The 16,148-nt window shown below is 49.6% G+C and overlaps 4 protein-coding genes across 4 annotated transcripts in view; 3 read left to right on the top strand and 1 right to left on the bottom strand.

The window, feature by feature from the left end:
* Positions 1 to 16,148, top strand: part of LOC120955601 (ras-related protein Rab-18-B) — a 69,489-nt gene that overhangs the window by 17,447 nt on the left and 35,894 nt on the right. The window lies entirely within an intron of this gene.
* On the top strand, positions 508 to 3,765 carry LOC120961308 (uncharacterized protein K02A2.6-like). Its single transcript, XM_049609947.1, has one exon. The coding sequence runs from the start codon at positions 592 to 594 to the stop codon at positions 3,445 to 3,447; it is 2,856 nt and encodes a 951-aa protein (XP_049465904.1). The 5' UTR covers positions 508 to 591; the 3' UTR covers positions 3,448 to 3,765.
* LOC120957191 (kinesin-like protein costa) lies at positions 4,158 to 8,170 on the top strand. The gene is made up of 2 exons (XM_040379255.2): positions 4,158 to 4,327; positions 4,402 to 8,170. Exon 2 carries the CDS (start codon positions 4,411 to 4,413, stop codon positions 7,753 to 7,755), a length of 3,345 nt encoding a protein of 1,114 aa, XP_040235189.2. The 5' UTR covers positions 4,158 to 4,327; positions 4,402 to 4,410; the 3' UTR covers positions 7,756 to 8,170.
* LOC120957192 (zinc finger protein 501-like) lies at positions 8,107 to 10,074 on the bottom strand. Its single transcript, XM_040379256.2, has 5 exons — positions 9,880 to 10,074; positions 9,663 to 9,779; positions 8,932 to 9,576; positions 8,627 to 8,867; positions 8,107 to 8,551 (listed from the first exon to the last, which is right to left on the bottom strand). The coding sequence occupies exons 1-5, from the start codon at positions 9,979 to 9,981 to the stop codon at positions 8,283 to 8,285; spliced, it is 1,374 nt and encodes a 457-aa protein (XP_040235190.2). The 5' UTR covers positions 9,982 to 10,074; the 3' UTR covers positions 8,107 to 8,282.

The following is a 16,148-nucleotide window of genomic DNA, read 5'->3' as shown; positions in this document are numbered from 1 at the left end:
GTCCAAGTTTGAGCTGTCACACAGTGTGACCAGATAAGTTTGAAGAATTTTGGTAAGAGCACCAACATTTTATTTGAAGTTTTTGGTAGGTGTTAATGTTAAAGGGGGGAATTGCACAACGAATGTTTCAAATGACGATTTCATGTGCATCCTTAATCTATTTTTAGGAGACCCAAGTGCCACAAACCCACTAAACGACTACTAAACAGATTCTAAACGATTCAAGTTCTGAACCTACACGGAATATTAAAAAAAATCGTTTAGCAGACGGCAATTGACTCATGCATTCTAAAAATACAAAAAAAGCTGGTGGCGCCGTCTGTTGGTAGGATAGCTACATAACAGTATTATCGAAAAACTGTGTTTTTCAATAGAGAAAATTAAAACATCTGTAGTTTTACAGTGCCCATCTGTGATTCGGTAGTCATATAAAAAATCGGTAGGAATACAGATAAATCGGTATGTTCATGTTATAATTACTCATAGAAAAATCAGGAAAAAATGGGCCTATGTACAAAGGGAAACGTTACTCTGCAGCTGAAAGAAAAGTGTCGTCCAGTTTTCTGCCCTAAACGTCCAGTTGCGTACGCTATGCTGGATGCAGTCGACAAGGAACTGGACCGGCTGGAGAAGCTAGGAGTCATCACACCGGTCGATTTCTCTGACTGGGCCGCACCAATTGTCGTCGTGCGGAAAGCAAACGGTCAGATAAGGATCTGCGGAGATTACTCGACCGGTCTCAATGGAGCCTTGCACCCCCAGGAGTACCCGCTTCCACTACCAGCAGATATTTTCGCCAGGCTAGGTAATTGCACTCATTTTACACAAATAGATTTATCGGATGCTTTCCTTCAGGTCGAAATTGCTGAGCAGAGTCGGAAGTTTCTAACCATCAACACGCATAAAGGGCTTTACTCCTACAACCGACTACCACCGGGCATCAAGGTAGCTCCTGCGGCTTTTCAACAGTTGATGGACAAAATGCTCATTGGATTGCGGGGAGTTTCCAGTTACATGGATGATATCATTATCGGAGGTAGGAATCAGAAAGAACATGATGATATTTTAAATGAAACGCTCGCTAGAATTCAAGATTATGGTTTCACAATTCGCGTAGAAAAATGTTTTTTTAATGAGAAGCAAATACGGTATCTAGGGCACATAATCGATAATCAAGGCATCAGACCAGATCCGGAAAAAGTTAAAGCTATAACCAATTTGCCAGCACCATCAGATGTCAGTGAAGTAAGGTCATTCCTCGGAGCAATCAATTATTATGGGCGCTTTATTCCAAATCTACGAAATTTGCGGTACCCACTGGATGCACTACTAAAAGAAGGGAGAGAATTTGCGTGGACTGCAGAATGCCAGAAAGTTTTTGAAAAATTCAAGTCAGTATTGTCTTCAAACCTATTATTAACCCACTATGATCCGCGACTTGAGATAGTGGTATCAGCTGATGCGTCTTCCGTTGGTCTGGGAGCAACTCTAAGTCACAAATTTTCTGATGGCAGTATGAAGGTTGTACAACATGCATCACGATCTCTTACAAAAGCCGAGCAAAGATACAGTCAAATCGACCGGGAAGGGCTAGCTATCATTTTCGCAGTGACCAAATTTCATAAGATGATATTTGGTCGGCATTTCCGTCTTCAGACAGATCACAGGCCTCTGCTAAGAATATTTGGAAACAAGAAAGGTATTCCTGTTTACACTGCAAACAGGTTACAGCGTTTTGCCCTTACGCTTTTAATGTACGATTTTGAAATCGAATATGTAACCACGGAGAAATTTGGAAATGCCGACATCCTATCAAGATTGATAAGCGAGCACAGCAAGCCAGATGAAGACTATATAATCGCCAATTTGGAGCTAGAGAAGGATGTAAAATCAGTAGTCATCAGCAACATCTCATCCCTACCAATCAATTTTACGGAAGTAGCCAAACAAACGGGAAAAGATTCAATTTTATCAAAGGTACTACATTTTACACAAAACGGTTGGCCACATAATACTATTTATACAGGAGAATTAGCAAGTTTTTATGCAAGAAGGGAAGCGTTATCAGCAGTGGATGAGTGTTTATTATTTGGCGAGAGAGTCATAATTCCAAACAGCCTTCAGGAACGATGCCTCCGACAGTTCCATCGTGGCCATCCTGGCATTCAAAGAATGAAATCGTTAGCTCGTAGCTACGTATATTGGCCATCCATCGATAAAGACATAAGCGAATGCGTAGCCTCTTGTGAGAGGTGTCAAGCTGTTTCAAAGTCACCTGCTCATTCAGCTCCTGTTCCTTGGCCTAAACCTTCATCACCATGGCAGCGTGTGCATATCGATTACGCTGGCCCTCTGGAAGGGGACTATTTTTTAATTGTCGTGGATGCATACTCAAAATGGCCAGAGATTGTAAAAACATCAAGCATTACGGCATCGGCGACTATAGCAATTCTACGAGGAATATTTTCACGTTTTGGAAATCCAGTCACGCTTGTAAGTGACAATGGCACGCAGTTTACTAGCGAGATTTTTGCTGATTTTTGCGCTCACAATGGCATAGAACATCTGAGAACAGCACCATTTCATCCTCAGTCAAATGGCCAGGCTGAGAGGTTTGTAGACACGTTCAAGAGATCGATGAAAAAGATTAGTGCAGAAGATACATCACTTCCGGAGGCATTGGACATATTTTTACAAACCTATCGATCGACTCCAAATCCGTCCACAGAAGAAAAGAAATCACCAGCTGAGCTCATGTTAGGTCGTAAAATGCGAACAACTTTGGATCTGCTTCGTCCTACCTTAAATCCATTTAAACACAGTGTACCTGAGAAGGTGAGAGAGTTGTCCTGCGGAGATTTAGTGTACGTCAAGACATACAGCAGAAACATTTGGAAATGGGAGCCAGCAGTCATAACCGGAAGATGTGGCAACGTTATGTATGAAGTTGTAACCGGTGATCAACGTACACTTCGAAGGCATGTAAATCAAATGCGTAGGCGTAACGGAAATCGTCATCAGCAGAGCCGCTCTTCGAAACCCTTAGCTCTGGATGTATTTCTGGATTCATGGAATGTAATGCACGAGCCACCACCGTTGCTTGACGATCAGTGCACTCCATCACCTGTTCAGGCGCCACCGTTATCGTTATCATTGGCTCCAACAACGTCTCTTCCATCACCGAGTTGTTTGTCACCATCGTCATCGTCGACTCCACCATCGTCTACAATACCGCCTGAGTCTGCTATCACATCGTCTGCGTCCTCGCCATCGTCATCGTCCAATTCGGGTTCAGTCTACACTTCCTGTTCACCTACATCACCTGAAGAGTCTCCAACAGATGAACTAGATGACCACAAGGAAGAAGAACAGCTGGTACAAGTACCACGTAGGTCTTCTAGAAATATAAGACCCTCACGTTGGTTGGACCAGTACCAGCTATATTAACAGGGGGAGATGTTGTGGACGGAATCAAAGTTGCGCAACATTGTGCTCTGGGCCGCTCGCTACGTGCGACGGTTTTCAGACGCTAGAGCTGTCAACAACCACGTGCAGCTAAAGGGCGCAGCCATCGCGATCCTTCCGAGGACCGAGGTCGGGACGACGACCTCGGGGTGACCGTTGACATAGACTTCACTGCAGGCCATCCGCGATAAGAGGTGCGAGCGCGAGCATTAGGGACTAGCGGGCGTATAGGTTTTTTGTATGTAAAGTTTTATTGCGTTGTACATCGTTATTGTAATATAGTGTTTTAAGTACTTTTTATCCTGGTGTTCGGATTGTTTATTTACGTGTTAAAGAACATAAAAACACTAGACGTGTAACATACAGTCCTCAAAACTGTTAGTGTCAACTATTGCTGTGAAAATTTTGTAAAGTAATAAAAAAATGTTTTTTCGCCTCTATTAAAAAAAAATTCTATCAACTTTGAAAAGCTCTATCATAAAAACGGTAGTGAGTTGAGGAAATCTATGCATAGTCATTGAAACTGCATTATATTTATTTAATTTTCATCAGATTATTGCATCGATATTGGACTGCGCACTCGCAAGTTATAAGTCTCCAAAGTATCTGCCCTGTGTAGCCCAGATGCCTTGAATATGAGGTATTTTTTGGTTGCCAGTGACAGGGTTAATCTCATGCCCTACACGGGTTTTCTGGTCACTCTACTGTCAAACCCTTTTGCTGGGGAGCGATTTTTTCTTTCTGTCTGCACCTTGTCAAACGGGCTCCTTTGCGTTTGAAAACTAAAGGCGAAGAAAAATAAACATTTCCTTGCAGCCATTCTCGCAACGCGCACAAATCGGTTCCTCGATGCCATAAAAAGGTAAGCTGAAACATACATTCTGTGCCACTTTCTCTATTTCTGTACATCATCACTAACATCCCCTTTGCTTTTAGCAATAAACCATGAACATACCGCTAAAGGTTGTGGTGCGTCTGTGGTCCGATCCGTCGAAGGACAGCAACAAACCATGCACCAGCAACGATGGTAACAACCCGCAGCGAGATGAAAGTGACCCAGAAACACACCTTACCAGTGCCGGCGGACGAACGTTTCGCTTTTCGCACGTCTCACGCACACCGCCCGTCCGGAATCAGGAGCTGTACTTTGAGTCCGTCGCCGGGCTGATGGAGTCCGTGCTGGAGGGGTACGACTTTTCGATCGTCACGTACGGAGCGAAGGGCACGGGCAAAACTTTCACCCTGTACGGTGCCACAACCGGCGGCTCACCGTCATCACCACCGCCGGAGGAAGAGTGTGGCATTGTGCTGTGCTTTGTGCGGGACCTGTTCTGCCGCCTGAATGCGCACCCGGAGCGCATGTTTTCGATCAGTATTGCGTGGAGCGAAATTACGGCCGGCGGTGACGTGATCGACGTGCTGGAAAATGCGGCCATGGTGCAGTGCTTCTCGGTGGAGGACACGTACGCCCTTCTCGGGTTGGGCCTTCACCGACGGAATGGGGAAAATCACAGTATTCTTAGTCTGGTGCTGGAGCAGCAGTGGACATCGGTCGGGGGGCTCAATCAGCACCGCCAATCTACGATAAGCTTTTGCGATTTGCGCGGCTCGGAGCGGGAAGGGCACGACCTCCGCCCGCTCGACAACGGGCTGCACAAGCTGGAGGATATCGTCGTGCGGCGAAGCGACCAGTACAACGAGTCCGTACTGACCGCCTTCCTGAAGGATTCGTTCGGTGGCCGGGCACAAACCTTGCTGCTGCTGTGTGTGGCTGCCACAACGCTCGAAACGGAGGGTACGGCGCGCGATCTCGAGTTCGGTGAACGGGCGGAAGAGATCGTCAACCACGTGGTGATGAACACGTTCTCCGACAACAACGTGCCGATCGTGGACCAGCCCGAGCACGATCCGCTCGCCGGCCCGAACACCAACCTCGACGGGCTGTACTTTGCGTCCCAGCAGTGGGCGAAGCTGCTGAAAAACGCCGAATGTCTGTTCACCAAGCTGTTCAGTACGGGCGAGCTAAACCAAACGGAGCGCAGCCAGATCGAGGAGTGGCTGTACCTGAAGGCAGAATGTGACGATTGTTTCAGCTCGACCGAGGTCAGCATCCCGACGGGGACGCCCCACCCAGCGCGCGCTTGTCTCGGCCCAATCGAGGAGATCGATGAGGCGGAAGACGGCACGACCACGGTGCATGGAAGCGGGAAGGAAGCGTTTCCTTCCGACAACGAGAGCGATTCCGACATCTGCACGCATCTGACGGACGTGAGCGATCGCATCCAGAGCTACATGAAAACGTTCCAGGAGAAAACGAACACGCTGATCATGGAGAAGTATGAGGAATTTTTCAAAACACACCCCACGGGACCCGCGGTGGGCGGTGGTGGTGTTGGTGGTAGTGCTGGTGCGCTGGAGGGTGCGAATGGGCAGGAGCAGAAGCTGCAAACGGTGCCCACTCGCACCGAGGAGAACAAATTCCACAACCCAGCGCGAAGGAAATCGATCTTTGACAGCGAAACGGTGAACAGCAGCACCGAGCTGACGCTGATGTTGCCGCTAAAAGGCGAAAGCACCCTTCCGGCTGCGCCGACCGCCCTGGACAAGCGACTCGACACGCTCGGCAGCAATCTGCGCATCTGCCAGACGGGGATCGAGTCGCTGCACGCGCAGATCGAGGAGATCCGGCGCACGATCGCGCTGAAGCAGAAGTACATCGCCGATCTGATCGAGAACAGCGAGACGCGCTCGGTCGCCAAGTCGCGGTTCAGCAAGAAAAAGCACAAGCTCGAGGCGGAGTACGAGAAGGCGAAGAAGCAGCTGCGCAAGGCGGTCGTGCACGGGGCGAACAAGGAGGACATCAATCGGCTGAAAAGCCAAACATCACAGCTCGAGCAGCGGCTGAAGGACCTCGAGTCGATCGGGTTCATTGCGGGCGAGTCGGGCCACAAGAAGAAGAAGCTGCAGCAATCGATCAAGGACTCGCAGAAGCAGCTGGACGTGCTGCAGCGTCTGCTGAAGAAGGAGCTCGATCGGAAGGAATCGCTCGAGAAGGAGCTGGAGGTGGCGCAGCGGGAAGCGAAGGCGGTGCGGCAGGGCGGCAGCGGGGGACCGTTGCAGGAGCTGACGGAGAGCAGGAGCAAGATACGCAACATGAACGAGCGCATCTCGCACATCGAGCACGTGCTGAAGGAAAAGTCGAGCAGCTTGAAAAAGTACGTGAACAAGAAGAGCGCCGAGAAGGAGTCGCTGCGGTGCGAGATACGCAATCTGCGCCGGACGCGGGACCATCTGGTGGAGCAGCGGTGCCAGCTCGATCGGAAGCTGCGCGAGGACAAGATGCCGTCATTCGACGAGGAGCGCAAGCTGGTCGAGTGCGACGAAGCGATCGAGGCGATCGATGCGGCGATCGAGATGAAGAACGAGCTGATCTGCGGGCGGAAGAGCATCGATACGGACGAGAGCCTGCAGCGGGAGAAGGGCGAGCAGATGCTGATGGCGCGGTTGAACAAGCTGTCGCTGGACGAGATGCGCACGCTGCTGTACAAGTACTTCCAGAAGGTGGTCGATCTGAAGGAGGCGAGCCGCAAGCTGGAGCTGCAGTTCATTGCGCTGGAGCGCGAACGGGACGCGTGGGAGTGGCAAGAGAAGATACTGACCAACACGATCCGGCAGACGCGGCTCGAGAAGGAGCGGTCGATCGTGGCGCTGCAGAAGCAGCACGAGACGAAGCTCAATCTTATGCTGCGCCACTTTGCGGCCGACACGTCCGCCTCGATCACGAGCACTATACCGGACAATGCGCTACAGCAGCACCCGCCACCGTACCATGCGGAGTTTGTGCTGGGGTCCGGGGCGGCCCGCTACCATCATCACGTGCAGTACGAAACGGACGATGGTGAAACGACGACCAGCGCCGAGCCATCGCTGCTCGCCGCCGGCCACAGCTCGAAACAGTTGGCACACTACAAACCGGGGGCACTGGCAGCAGCAGCGGCACACAGCTCCAACTCGGCAGCGCTCGCTCATCGGGGTGGTGGTGTCGTGCAGCAGGTACAGCAACCGCCGCTCGCAGCGCTCGGCGAAAAGGAGCACCGGCCCAAGAGCAAGCTGTTCTCGAAGCTGCAGGTGCTGTCGCGTTACCATGGCAGCGATAAGCGCAAAATCTTCCAGTCCGACATACCGCAGCAGAATCTCAAGCAGCTGCAGGGCGCCTCCCGGCCCTCGCTGACGAAGGTGACGCGCGAGAAGAACAAAATCATCATCCAGAGCGATGGGGGTAGCAAGTAGGAAGGGGCCCCCGTAAGAGAACGACAATCTCAAGAGCTCTCTGTTTTTTTTGTTTGTTTTTTGCATATTAATGTACAAGAAGTTTAACGCAACGTTCTTGCAAATCAAACCGCAACAAAAGTTTGCTCAGTTTTCGGTGTTAGTTTCGTAGCGTGAAATGTTTGTTGAATCGAGCCGTTTGTCCATGTAGTCATCCTGTAAATCGTATGTGTACGTGTTTGTGTAAGATCGGGGTGGAGAAAAGAAAACCTCCCGAAACTGTTACGAGTAGACGCTAGATTACTGGAAAACCTTCACCGTCCCAAGATTTCTTCCTGCATGCGTACAAGACAAAACACACTCACACAAAGATGCATTTATCAATGTATTAAATTGTTTCTGTGGTTAATAAAGTGTCACACGAGAAAGCGTAAAACCGCCCCCTACTTCTGTTCTGTGCTAACATTACGTGAAATACTTCCAGTTTTGCCTGCCTTAAATTTTAACTAAATTTAAATTAACTTAACTGATAGCGCGCTTCTCGCGGCCTACTGCACCTCCGCTGCGCTACTACTACTACTACTACTACTCTGCTTCGGCTCTTTCTTTCGCTTGTCGTGCGTTTTGAGGTGCGTTTTCAGTGCGCACTGTTGGATGAAGCGCTTCGAGCAGATCGAACACTCGTACGGCTTTTCGCCCGTGTGCGTCATGATGTGGTTTTTGAGCGTTTCCGCCTTCCCGAAGCTACGCTCACAGTGTGGGCACTTAAAGTTCTTTATTCCGCAGTGCACAATCTTCAGGTGTCGCGAATAATTGCCTGCGGAGAGGGAGGAAAAATTGCATTTTAACTATGAAAAATCTGCCTTTTTTAATTTGAATTCTTATATCTTACCAGACGAGAGAAACACCTGTCCGCACAGGTCACATTTCAGCACCTTCTCCTTGGTGTGGAAGTTCATGTGCCGCTTCAGCTCGTCCGGGGTGGTTTTCTTCTGCCCGCAGTAGGTACACTCGTAGTTCTTGATGCCCTGGTGGCGCATCACGTGCACCTTCAGCTTGTACGCGGTGCAGTACCGCTTGTCGCAGATTTCGCACCGGAACTGTAGCTCTCCCGTGTGGATGAGTGTATGTTTCTGTAACGCACGAGAGCATGAAATATGAGACAAATTTTAAAACCAATATGAAAATAGTCCTTACCTTCAGCGAACCAGCGGAGGAAAACGTTTTGCCGCACGTTTCGCAGACACACTTCTTCGGCACCGGTTTCACCCAGCCCGGCTCGTGCTTCTTCTTATGCTGCAGCAGCACCTTCCGGGTGGTGTACGAGTAGGTGCAGCCCTCGTAATCGCACGGAAAGTATCCAATGTCCAGCTTCAGGTGCTTCTCCTTCATGTGGCGCCGCAAGCTCCGCCAGCCGGCAAACTCTTTGCCGCACTCTTTGCACAGTGCCGGCTTCAGCCCCTGGTGCATCCGCAGATGCCCATCGAGCCGGTTCTGGGTGCGGAACTTATCGTCGCACAAATGGCACGCCAGCTCGACCCGGCGTGTTACCGGGGCACTCTTCTCTTTGGTGACCAACTTTTTTCTTCCCCGTCTTTTCGGCTCCGGTGGGACGAATTCTTCCTCGCTCGCTGTGTCCTGGGGCCGTTCCTCGTCGTATTCGTGCGCATCTGGTTCCTCCTTCACGACGACGCTGGTAATGGGTTCAATTACGAGCGATGGTTCTTCGAAGGAGGCGTCATTATCCGCCAATACGTCATTACCATCTTCCCCTGGGCAGTCGGTTGGAAATTCCGCTTCATCGAGCTTGACGATGCACAGTTTGGATAGCTCTTCATGGTCCTGCGGGGGTATGTAAAAAGAGACAATGAATGTGAAACCGTAATGTCTTACACAATAATGGCATAAACACTCCGGTCAATCCGTACCTGTGAGAGTTTGGTGTGGGCAGCAACGCACAGCGAACGGAAGCTATGGAAATCGATCAATTTCTGGTGACAAATTTCACAAACTCTCAACTGCTCTACCTCGTTCAACGAGGACACCTGCGGAGAAGGAAACAGAAGAGTGTGTATGAGACATGAAGCGACGGAAGAATGCACACACGGCTTTGGTGCATGCCCTGGCGCTGCCTTCCACACATACCTCCAGCGATGTGAGCTGGGAAAATATTTCCGCCACATCGAGCAGCTTCTTAAACTGCGCTAAATTGTGCACTTCCGCACAAATTGCACATGAAAATTTCATTTTTACGGTGGTAAAACCAAAATTTTCCAACTGCACCTGAGTTGTTTACTGTTTTGGTGGCGGAATGGAAAACATGTTTGACGTTTGTGCATTGAAAACAGTGTAGTTACAGTGTGCGGCGTATAATTAAGTGCAGCTGTCAAAGATTTAAAACTGGTATAAAGATTTGACTGTTTTGGCCGTTATTACAAATAACTTTTTGTATGAGTCATTTTTATTGCTAGTTAATTTTTCCCGGTTACATAGCAACATCTAAATAATGGAGGGGGTATTAAATAAATCTAGAATATGAGAAAAGGCATTAAAACCCTGGATTATTCTCTATTCATTACAATTCAACCTTTGACTTCTTAAAATAAAAAAGAGGATGAAACCCTGATTTGACAGTGAGATCCATACCAAACTGTATGCTTTGATGATTTTTCTATATACTCACTCCTTAATCTATCCAAAAAATTTCACAATTTTACACGATATCCCAAGTACCACAAATCCACTAAACGACCACTAAACGGGTTCTAAACGACTGAAGCCCTCTACCTAAACGGAATATAGAAAGACTTCGTTTAATATACGGTGAACGACTGATGCATTCTAAAAATACAAAACAAGTTGGTTGTGCTATCTGTTGGTGGGATACCCAACCAGTGAATCTTTTTTCGTTTTGTGACCTTTCTCCTTCGCTCTGTACTGTTATCGCATTGAAGTTATGAATCGCCAGAACTAGAACGGCGATACGATTGTTTAAATCTTCTTCTTCTTCTTCATTGGCACAACAACCGTTGTCGGTCAAGGCCTGCCTGTACCCACTAGTGAAGTGAGCTTGGCTTTCAGTGACTAATTGATTTCCCCCCATAGCAGGATAGTCAATCCTACGTATGGCGGCACGGTCTATTTGGGGATTGAACCCATGACGGGCATGTTGTTAAGTCGTACGAGTTGACGACTGTACTACGAGACCGGCTACGATTGTTTAAATACTAAACTCCAATGTGCACCATTTGTACAGAAGCAAGTGAGATTTGAATAATGGTCCATAGTGTTGATACCCGTGTATCTGACCACACGATCATTAGATTTTTACTCGGAAAGTTAGAAGGGCCATGATTATATGAAGCTAAGCGAAACACATTGCAAGAAAAGGACAGCAATATTGTTGTGGACGGAATCAACGTTGCGCAACATTGTGCTCTGGGCCGCTCGCTACAAGCGACGGCTTTCAGACACTAGAGCTGTCAACATCCATGTGCAGCTAAAGGGTGCAGCCATCGCGATCCTTCCGAGGACCGAGGTCGGGACGACGACCTCGGGGTGACCGTTCACACTAGTGATGTGCTGTATGGAGCGCACCCACGGCTCCGATCCGACTTCGACTATTGTTAGTTCGATTACGACTCCGGCAAAATGGAACCACTAGATCCGCCCGGAGTCGGAGTCGACCGGAGTCGTCCGGAGTCGACGACTCCGAACGACTCCGAACGACTCCGAACGACTCCGACTCCGAACGACTCCGACTCCGAACGACTCCGAACGACTCCGAATGACTCCGAACGACTCCGACTCCGGGCGACTCCGGGGACTCCGGACGACTCCGGACGACTCCGAACGACTCCGAACGACTCCGAACGACTCCAGACGACTCCGACTCCAGGCGACTCCGGACGACTCCGGACGACTCCGAACGACTCCGACGACTCCGACGACTCCGAACGACTCCGAACGACTCCGAACGACTCCGAACGACTCCGACTCCAGGCGACTCCGGACGACTCCGGACAACTCCGGACGACTTCAAACGACTCCAGACGACTTTAGACGACTCCAGACGACTTCAGACGGCTTCAGACGACTCCAAATGACTCCGGACGACTCCGGGCAATTCCAGACGACTCCGAACGACTCCGACGACTCCGACGACTCCGAACGACTCCGAACGACTCCGAACGACTCCGAACGACTCCGACTCCAGGCGACTCCGAACGACTCCGAACGACTCCGACTCCGAACGACTCCGACTCCGGGCGACTCCGGGGACTCCGGACGACTCCGGACGACTCCGAACGACTCCGAACGACTCCGAACGACTCCAGACGACTCCGACTCCAGGCGACTCCGGACGACTCCGGACGACTCCGAACGACTCCGACGACTCCGACGACTCCGAACGACTCCGAACGACTCCGAACGACTCCGAACGACTCCGACTCCAGGCGACTCCGGACGACTCCGGACAACTCCGGACGACTTCAAACGACTCCAGACGACTTTAGACGACTCCAGACGACTTCAGACGGCTTCAGACGACTCCAAATGACTCCGGACGACTCCGGGCAATTCCAGACGACTCCGAACGACTCCGGACGACTCCGAACGACTCCGAACGACTCCGGATGACTCCGGATGACTCCGGGCGACTCCGGGCGACTCCGGGCGACTCCGTACGACTCCGGACGATTCCGAACGACTCCGGATATTGCAGCGCGGACCTACCTTCCGGAGTCGATTCCGAATTTATCGGAGTCGGATCGGAGTCGACTCCGGATTTTTGCCAACTAGTTCACACACACTTCACTGCAGGCCATCAGCGTTAACAGGTGCGAGCGCGAGCGTTAGGGACTAGCGGGCGTATCGGTGTTTATGTGTAAAGTTTTAATGCGTTGTTAAACCGTTATTGTAATATACTGTTTTAAGTATTTTATCCTGGTGTTCGGACTTATTTATGTATGAGTTAAAGAACATAAAAAATATAATGATGAGTTGTAAAATGTCATATATCGAGCAAACCAGTGAACCTGTGCAGCTTTCGTTTTTTTCCTATAGATATTTGATTTTCCAGTCGTTTAAGGTCGAAAATAGGCTGACCGGTTCTGGAGCTAATTCTCGACCCATAGTGGTATAGGAACTTAACATGTTTTAATTCTGATGGGAGAAGTGCAGGCAACCAGATTGTAGCACGGTGTAGTGATGGATAAAGTAGGTAAAAATCCGGAGTCGATTCCCATCTGACTACGATAAATTCGGAATCGACTCTGGAAGGTAGGTCCGCCCTGCATTATCCGGAGTCGTCCGGAGTCGTCTGGAATTGCCCGGAGTCGTCCGAAGTCATTTGGAGTCGTCTGAAGTCGTCTGAAGTCGTCTGGAGTCGTCTAAAGTCTTCTGGAGTCGTTTGAAGTCGTCCGGAGTTGTCCGGAGTCGTTCGGAGTTATTGGGAGCCGGAGTTATCCGGAGTCGTTCGGAGTCGTCCGGAGTTATTGGGAGTCGAAGTCGTCCGGAGTCGTCCGGAGTCGAAGTCGATCGGAGTCGACCGGTGTCAGCCTTCGAAACAAAACCCTGTATACGAACTACACGCGCAAAGTGAAAGACAAAAACACAACGAAATGAAATTCCTAATTACAAGCAGAGTCAACCAAGGCTCCTGTTGACTCCAACCGATTCCGATTCCGGTCGACTCCGATCGACTCTAGACCACTACGAATGACTCCGACCCCGATCGACTCCGGACGACTTCGACGACTCTGAATGACTCCGAACGACTCTGGACGACTCTGACTCCGGCATTGTTGAACGTAATGGAGTACCCCTTTTCACAATTTGATTGGCTGGTATCATTGAATCCGTTCATAGCGGGAAAGTACGGTACTCACAAGAAATTCTAGGGATACTAAACTTTGACCTTAGTCTTTAGGCCGAGAAGCGATTAAAATTCTAAGGATGGCAAAACATTTCTTGTGCCTGGTCCTACAACGCTGCAGTAAATAACTATTCACTATTCAATGATACCAGCCATTAACCAATTTGTCCGCGGTGTTTGTTTATTCTCCCCGTTGGCTCCTACCACAGTACCAGTGGATGGTTTCGCATGCACCAAAAATTTGCTATTTTTTGTCATGTGGACATTCGCTCCGGAATCGAAATACCATTTTCCGTTTTCCTTCAATTCACATTTAGAAAGCACTACACAGAACGAATCGTCTCTCCTCGTGATGTAGGAATCCTTCGCTATATGGCCAAATTTCGAGCGTTTTCGACATTTCGGTCCATTAGCACTGCTTGATTTTTTAGATCGCTTACCAGCGACACGCACACTGTCGCACACACTAAGCGTCAAATGCGCACCAAGGCCGATCAAGCAGGAGCTCTCGGCAGGGGCGCTCAATGCCCGTGCAGTATACGTTTTAAAGTGTTGTACGTTTTGTCATTATTGATTAAGTGTGTTTTAATATATGTTAATAAAATATTAAGTGCAAAGTAATCAGTTCATAACAGTGGTGACAAGGATGGGATGCTCCTGTGAAGGGGGATCCCAGTACGAACCCGCAGACGCCATCGCGATTGGGCTCTCTTTCGCGGGCAAAGCGGCCATCGCGATGGCAAAGGTTCGAAATTCCGTGGAAGGATTGGGCAGCCGCCACCGCCAAGACCGAGGCCCTCGGCTGGCGTCCCATCAAAGGGACCGTATGGGCAGCGGTGCACACTCTCGGCGACGTGTGAAGGTCGCCGGGCTGCAGCCCAAGCAACATCGGCGTCATCGCAGCGTCATCGGCGAGGAAGCTTTCCACCTTGCTGCCGGGCTACGGGCGAGAGCGTCATCCGCCAGGCTGCAGCCCCAACTTCAGCAGGCGAGGGTCAATGTCGTCCTGCAGTTACAACAGCAGGCCTGGCTGCATCCTGACCAAGAGGGTGAGGGTGTCATGCCGCTCTGGATGCTGCATCACTAGCATCAGCAGCAGCACCAGCAGCAGCGGGCAGCAGGAGCGTGTAAAGGAAGGGCGAGGGTCCATGCCGCCCAGTATCAACAACATCAGCAACAGTGTCCTTCGAGGGCGAGGCCACCCTGGATACAACAATGCATCCGCCGCCGCAGCAGGTTTGTCGCAGTGGCGGATTAAGGGTATCGTGGTCCCGGGGCGGTAAAACAAATTGAGGTCCCCTGTCACTGAACCTGCTATTGGGAGATTGAACAGTAAACTTGATATGCCGTCGGGGCGGCCCTACGATCATCAGTCACAGGCTCCAAATTTTTTGCTAAGGGAGAAGGGGGGGGGGGATGCAAATAATTCACCAGCCTCGGGGCTCCAACGTCCATCCTTCCGGGGGCCCTTGTCGCTAGTACTCTGTCCATACGGCATACGTGTAATACATACGGCGTACTATAGACTTGCGATCTACGGGGCCCCTAAATCGGCGGGGCCCCAGATGACCGCTTAGTCCACCTACCGTTAGGTCCACACTGGCGACAATCGCAGAACTTTTTGCGACAACCGCAGAACTTTTTGTGACAATCGCAGATCTTTTTGCTTTTGAGAAGTGTGCAGTGTGAGTGGACTTTTGAGAAGTGTGCACGAAGGCCGATCGAGCAAGAGCTCTCGGCAGGGACGCTCGGTGCGGCTAGTTATAATTAAATTGCTATAATTGAATTACTCATAACCCAAATACGGCTTACTATAATTCCGATACAACACTATACCGTTCTAAGAAATGAAATTGAACCCATACCCTTTCCCATATTCCTAGAAGTGATGCCATAACCATACCTTTTCTGAAAGCGATCCCAAACCGAAAGCGGGATTTTGAACTGTCCTGATACTGGTCATCAACCTGGAACAGTTAATAACGGGCCTAGAACTGATCCTGAATCTTTACCTCTCCTGGATATGATACTAAATCCTACATCCTAAATATTTTGAACCTACATCGTTCCCAAACCAATCTCGGTACTGAGATCGCCACTTTCTTCTTCCAATTAAAAAAATATACCTTTCAACGCAATAATGATATAAAAAAAAACAATTTTGAAGCCTTTGAGTAATGAAATGTTACTATGTAAACGGTCAGTAACAGAAGTCCACGTCTTTTGGTCATGCAACCTTTGAACATTACGAAAACCTCATGCGTTGAATTTCATCTGAACAGTCCATACGTCACTCGTGACTGCACACATTTGTCCGAAAGGGGGGGGGGGGGGGTAGCACCAAGAAGATGCTGTTCGACAGCGTCCCCAGTAAAGTACAAGGCGTAGGAGAGCATAGGTCAATGGCTGCATCACGTGAAGAAAGACTTATCGAATATCAGTTTCCTACATCGAATATCAAAAGGCCCGAGCATTCTGGAGAATCTGTTTTCACTAGGCCATGTTACGACGACGTGCTTTATTGTGATAAGAAGTT

The sequence above is a fragment of the Anopheles coluzzii genome, chromosome 3 (assembly GCF_943734685.1).
Source record: "Anopheles coluzzii chromosome 3, AcolN3, whole genome shotgun sequence".
NCBI classification, from domain to species: Eukaryota; Metazoa; Arthropoda; class Insecta; order Diptera; family Culicidae; genus Anopheles; species Anopheles coluzzii.
The sequence above is the reverse complement of the archived record's forward strand: the minus strand, read 5'-3'. Positions and strand labels throughout refer to the sequence as shown.

Excerpts from the sequence above, each read along its gene's own strand:
- LOC120961308 (XM_049609947.1), top strand. The coding sequence starts at position 592 with ATGCTGGATGCAGTCGACAAGGAACTGGACCGGCTGGAGAAGCTAGGA.
- LOC120957191 (XM_040379255.2), top strand. The coding sequence starts at position 4,411 with ATGAACATACCGCTAAAGGTTGTGGTGCGTCTGTGGTCCGATCCGTCG.
- LOC120957192 (XM_040379256.2), bottom strand. The coding sequence starts at position 9,981 with ATGAAATTTTCATGTGCAATTTGTGCGGAAGTGCACAATTTAGCGCAG. Across the intron at positions 9,780-9,879 it reads CCCAGCTCACATCGCTGGAG|GTGTCCTCGTTGAACGAGGT; the intron begins GTATGTGTGGAA and ends CCTTCTCCGCAG. Across the intron at positions 9,577-9,662 it reads CCCACACCAAACTCTCACAG|GACCATGAAGAGCTATCCAA; the intron begins GTACGGATTGAC and ends ATACCCCCGCAG.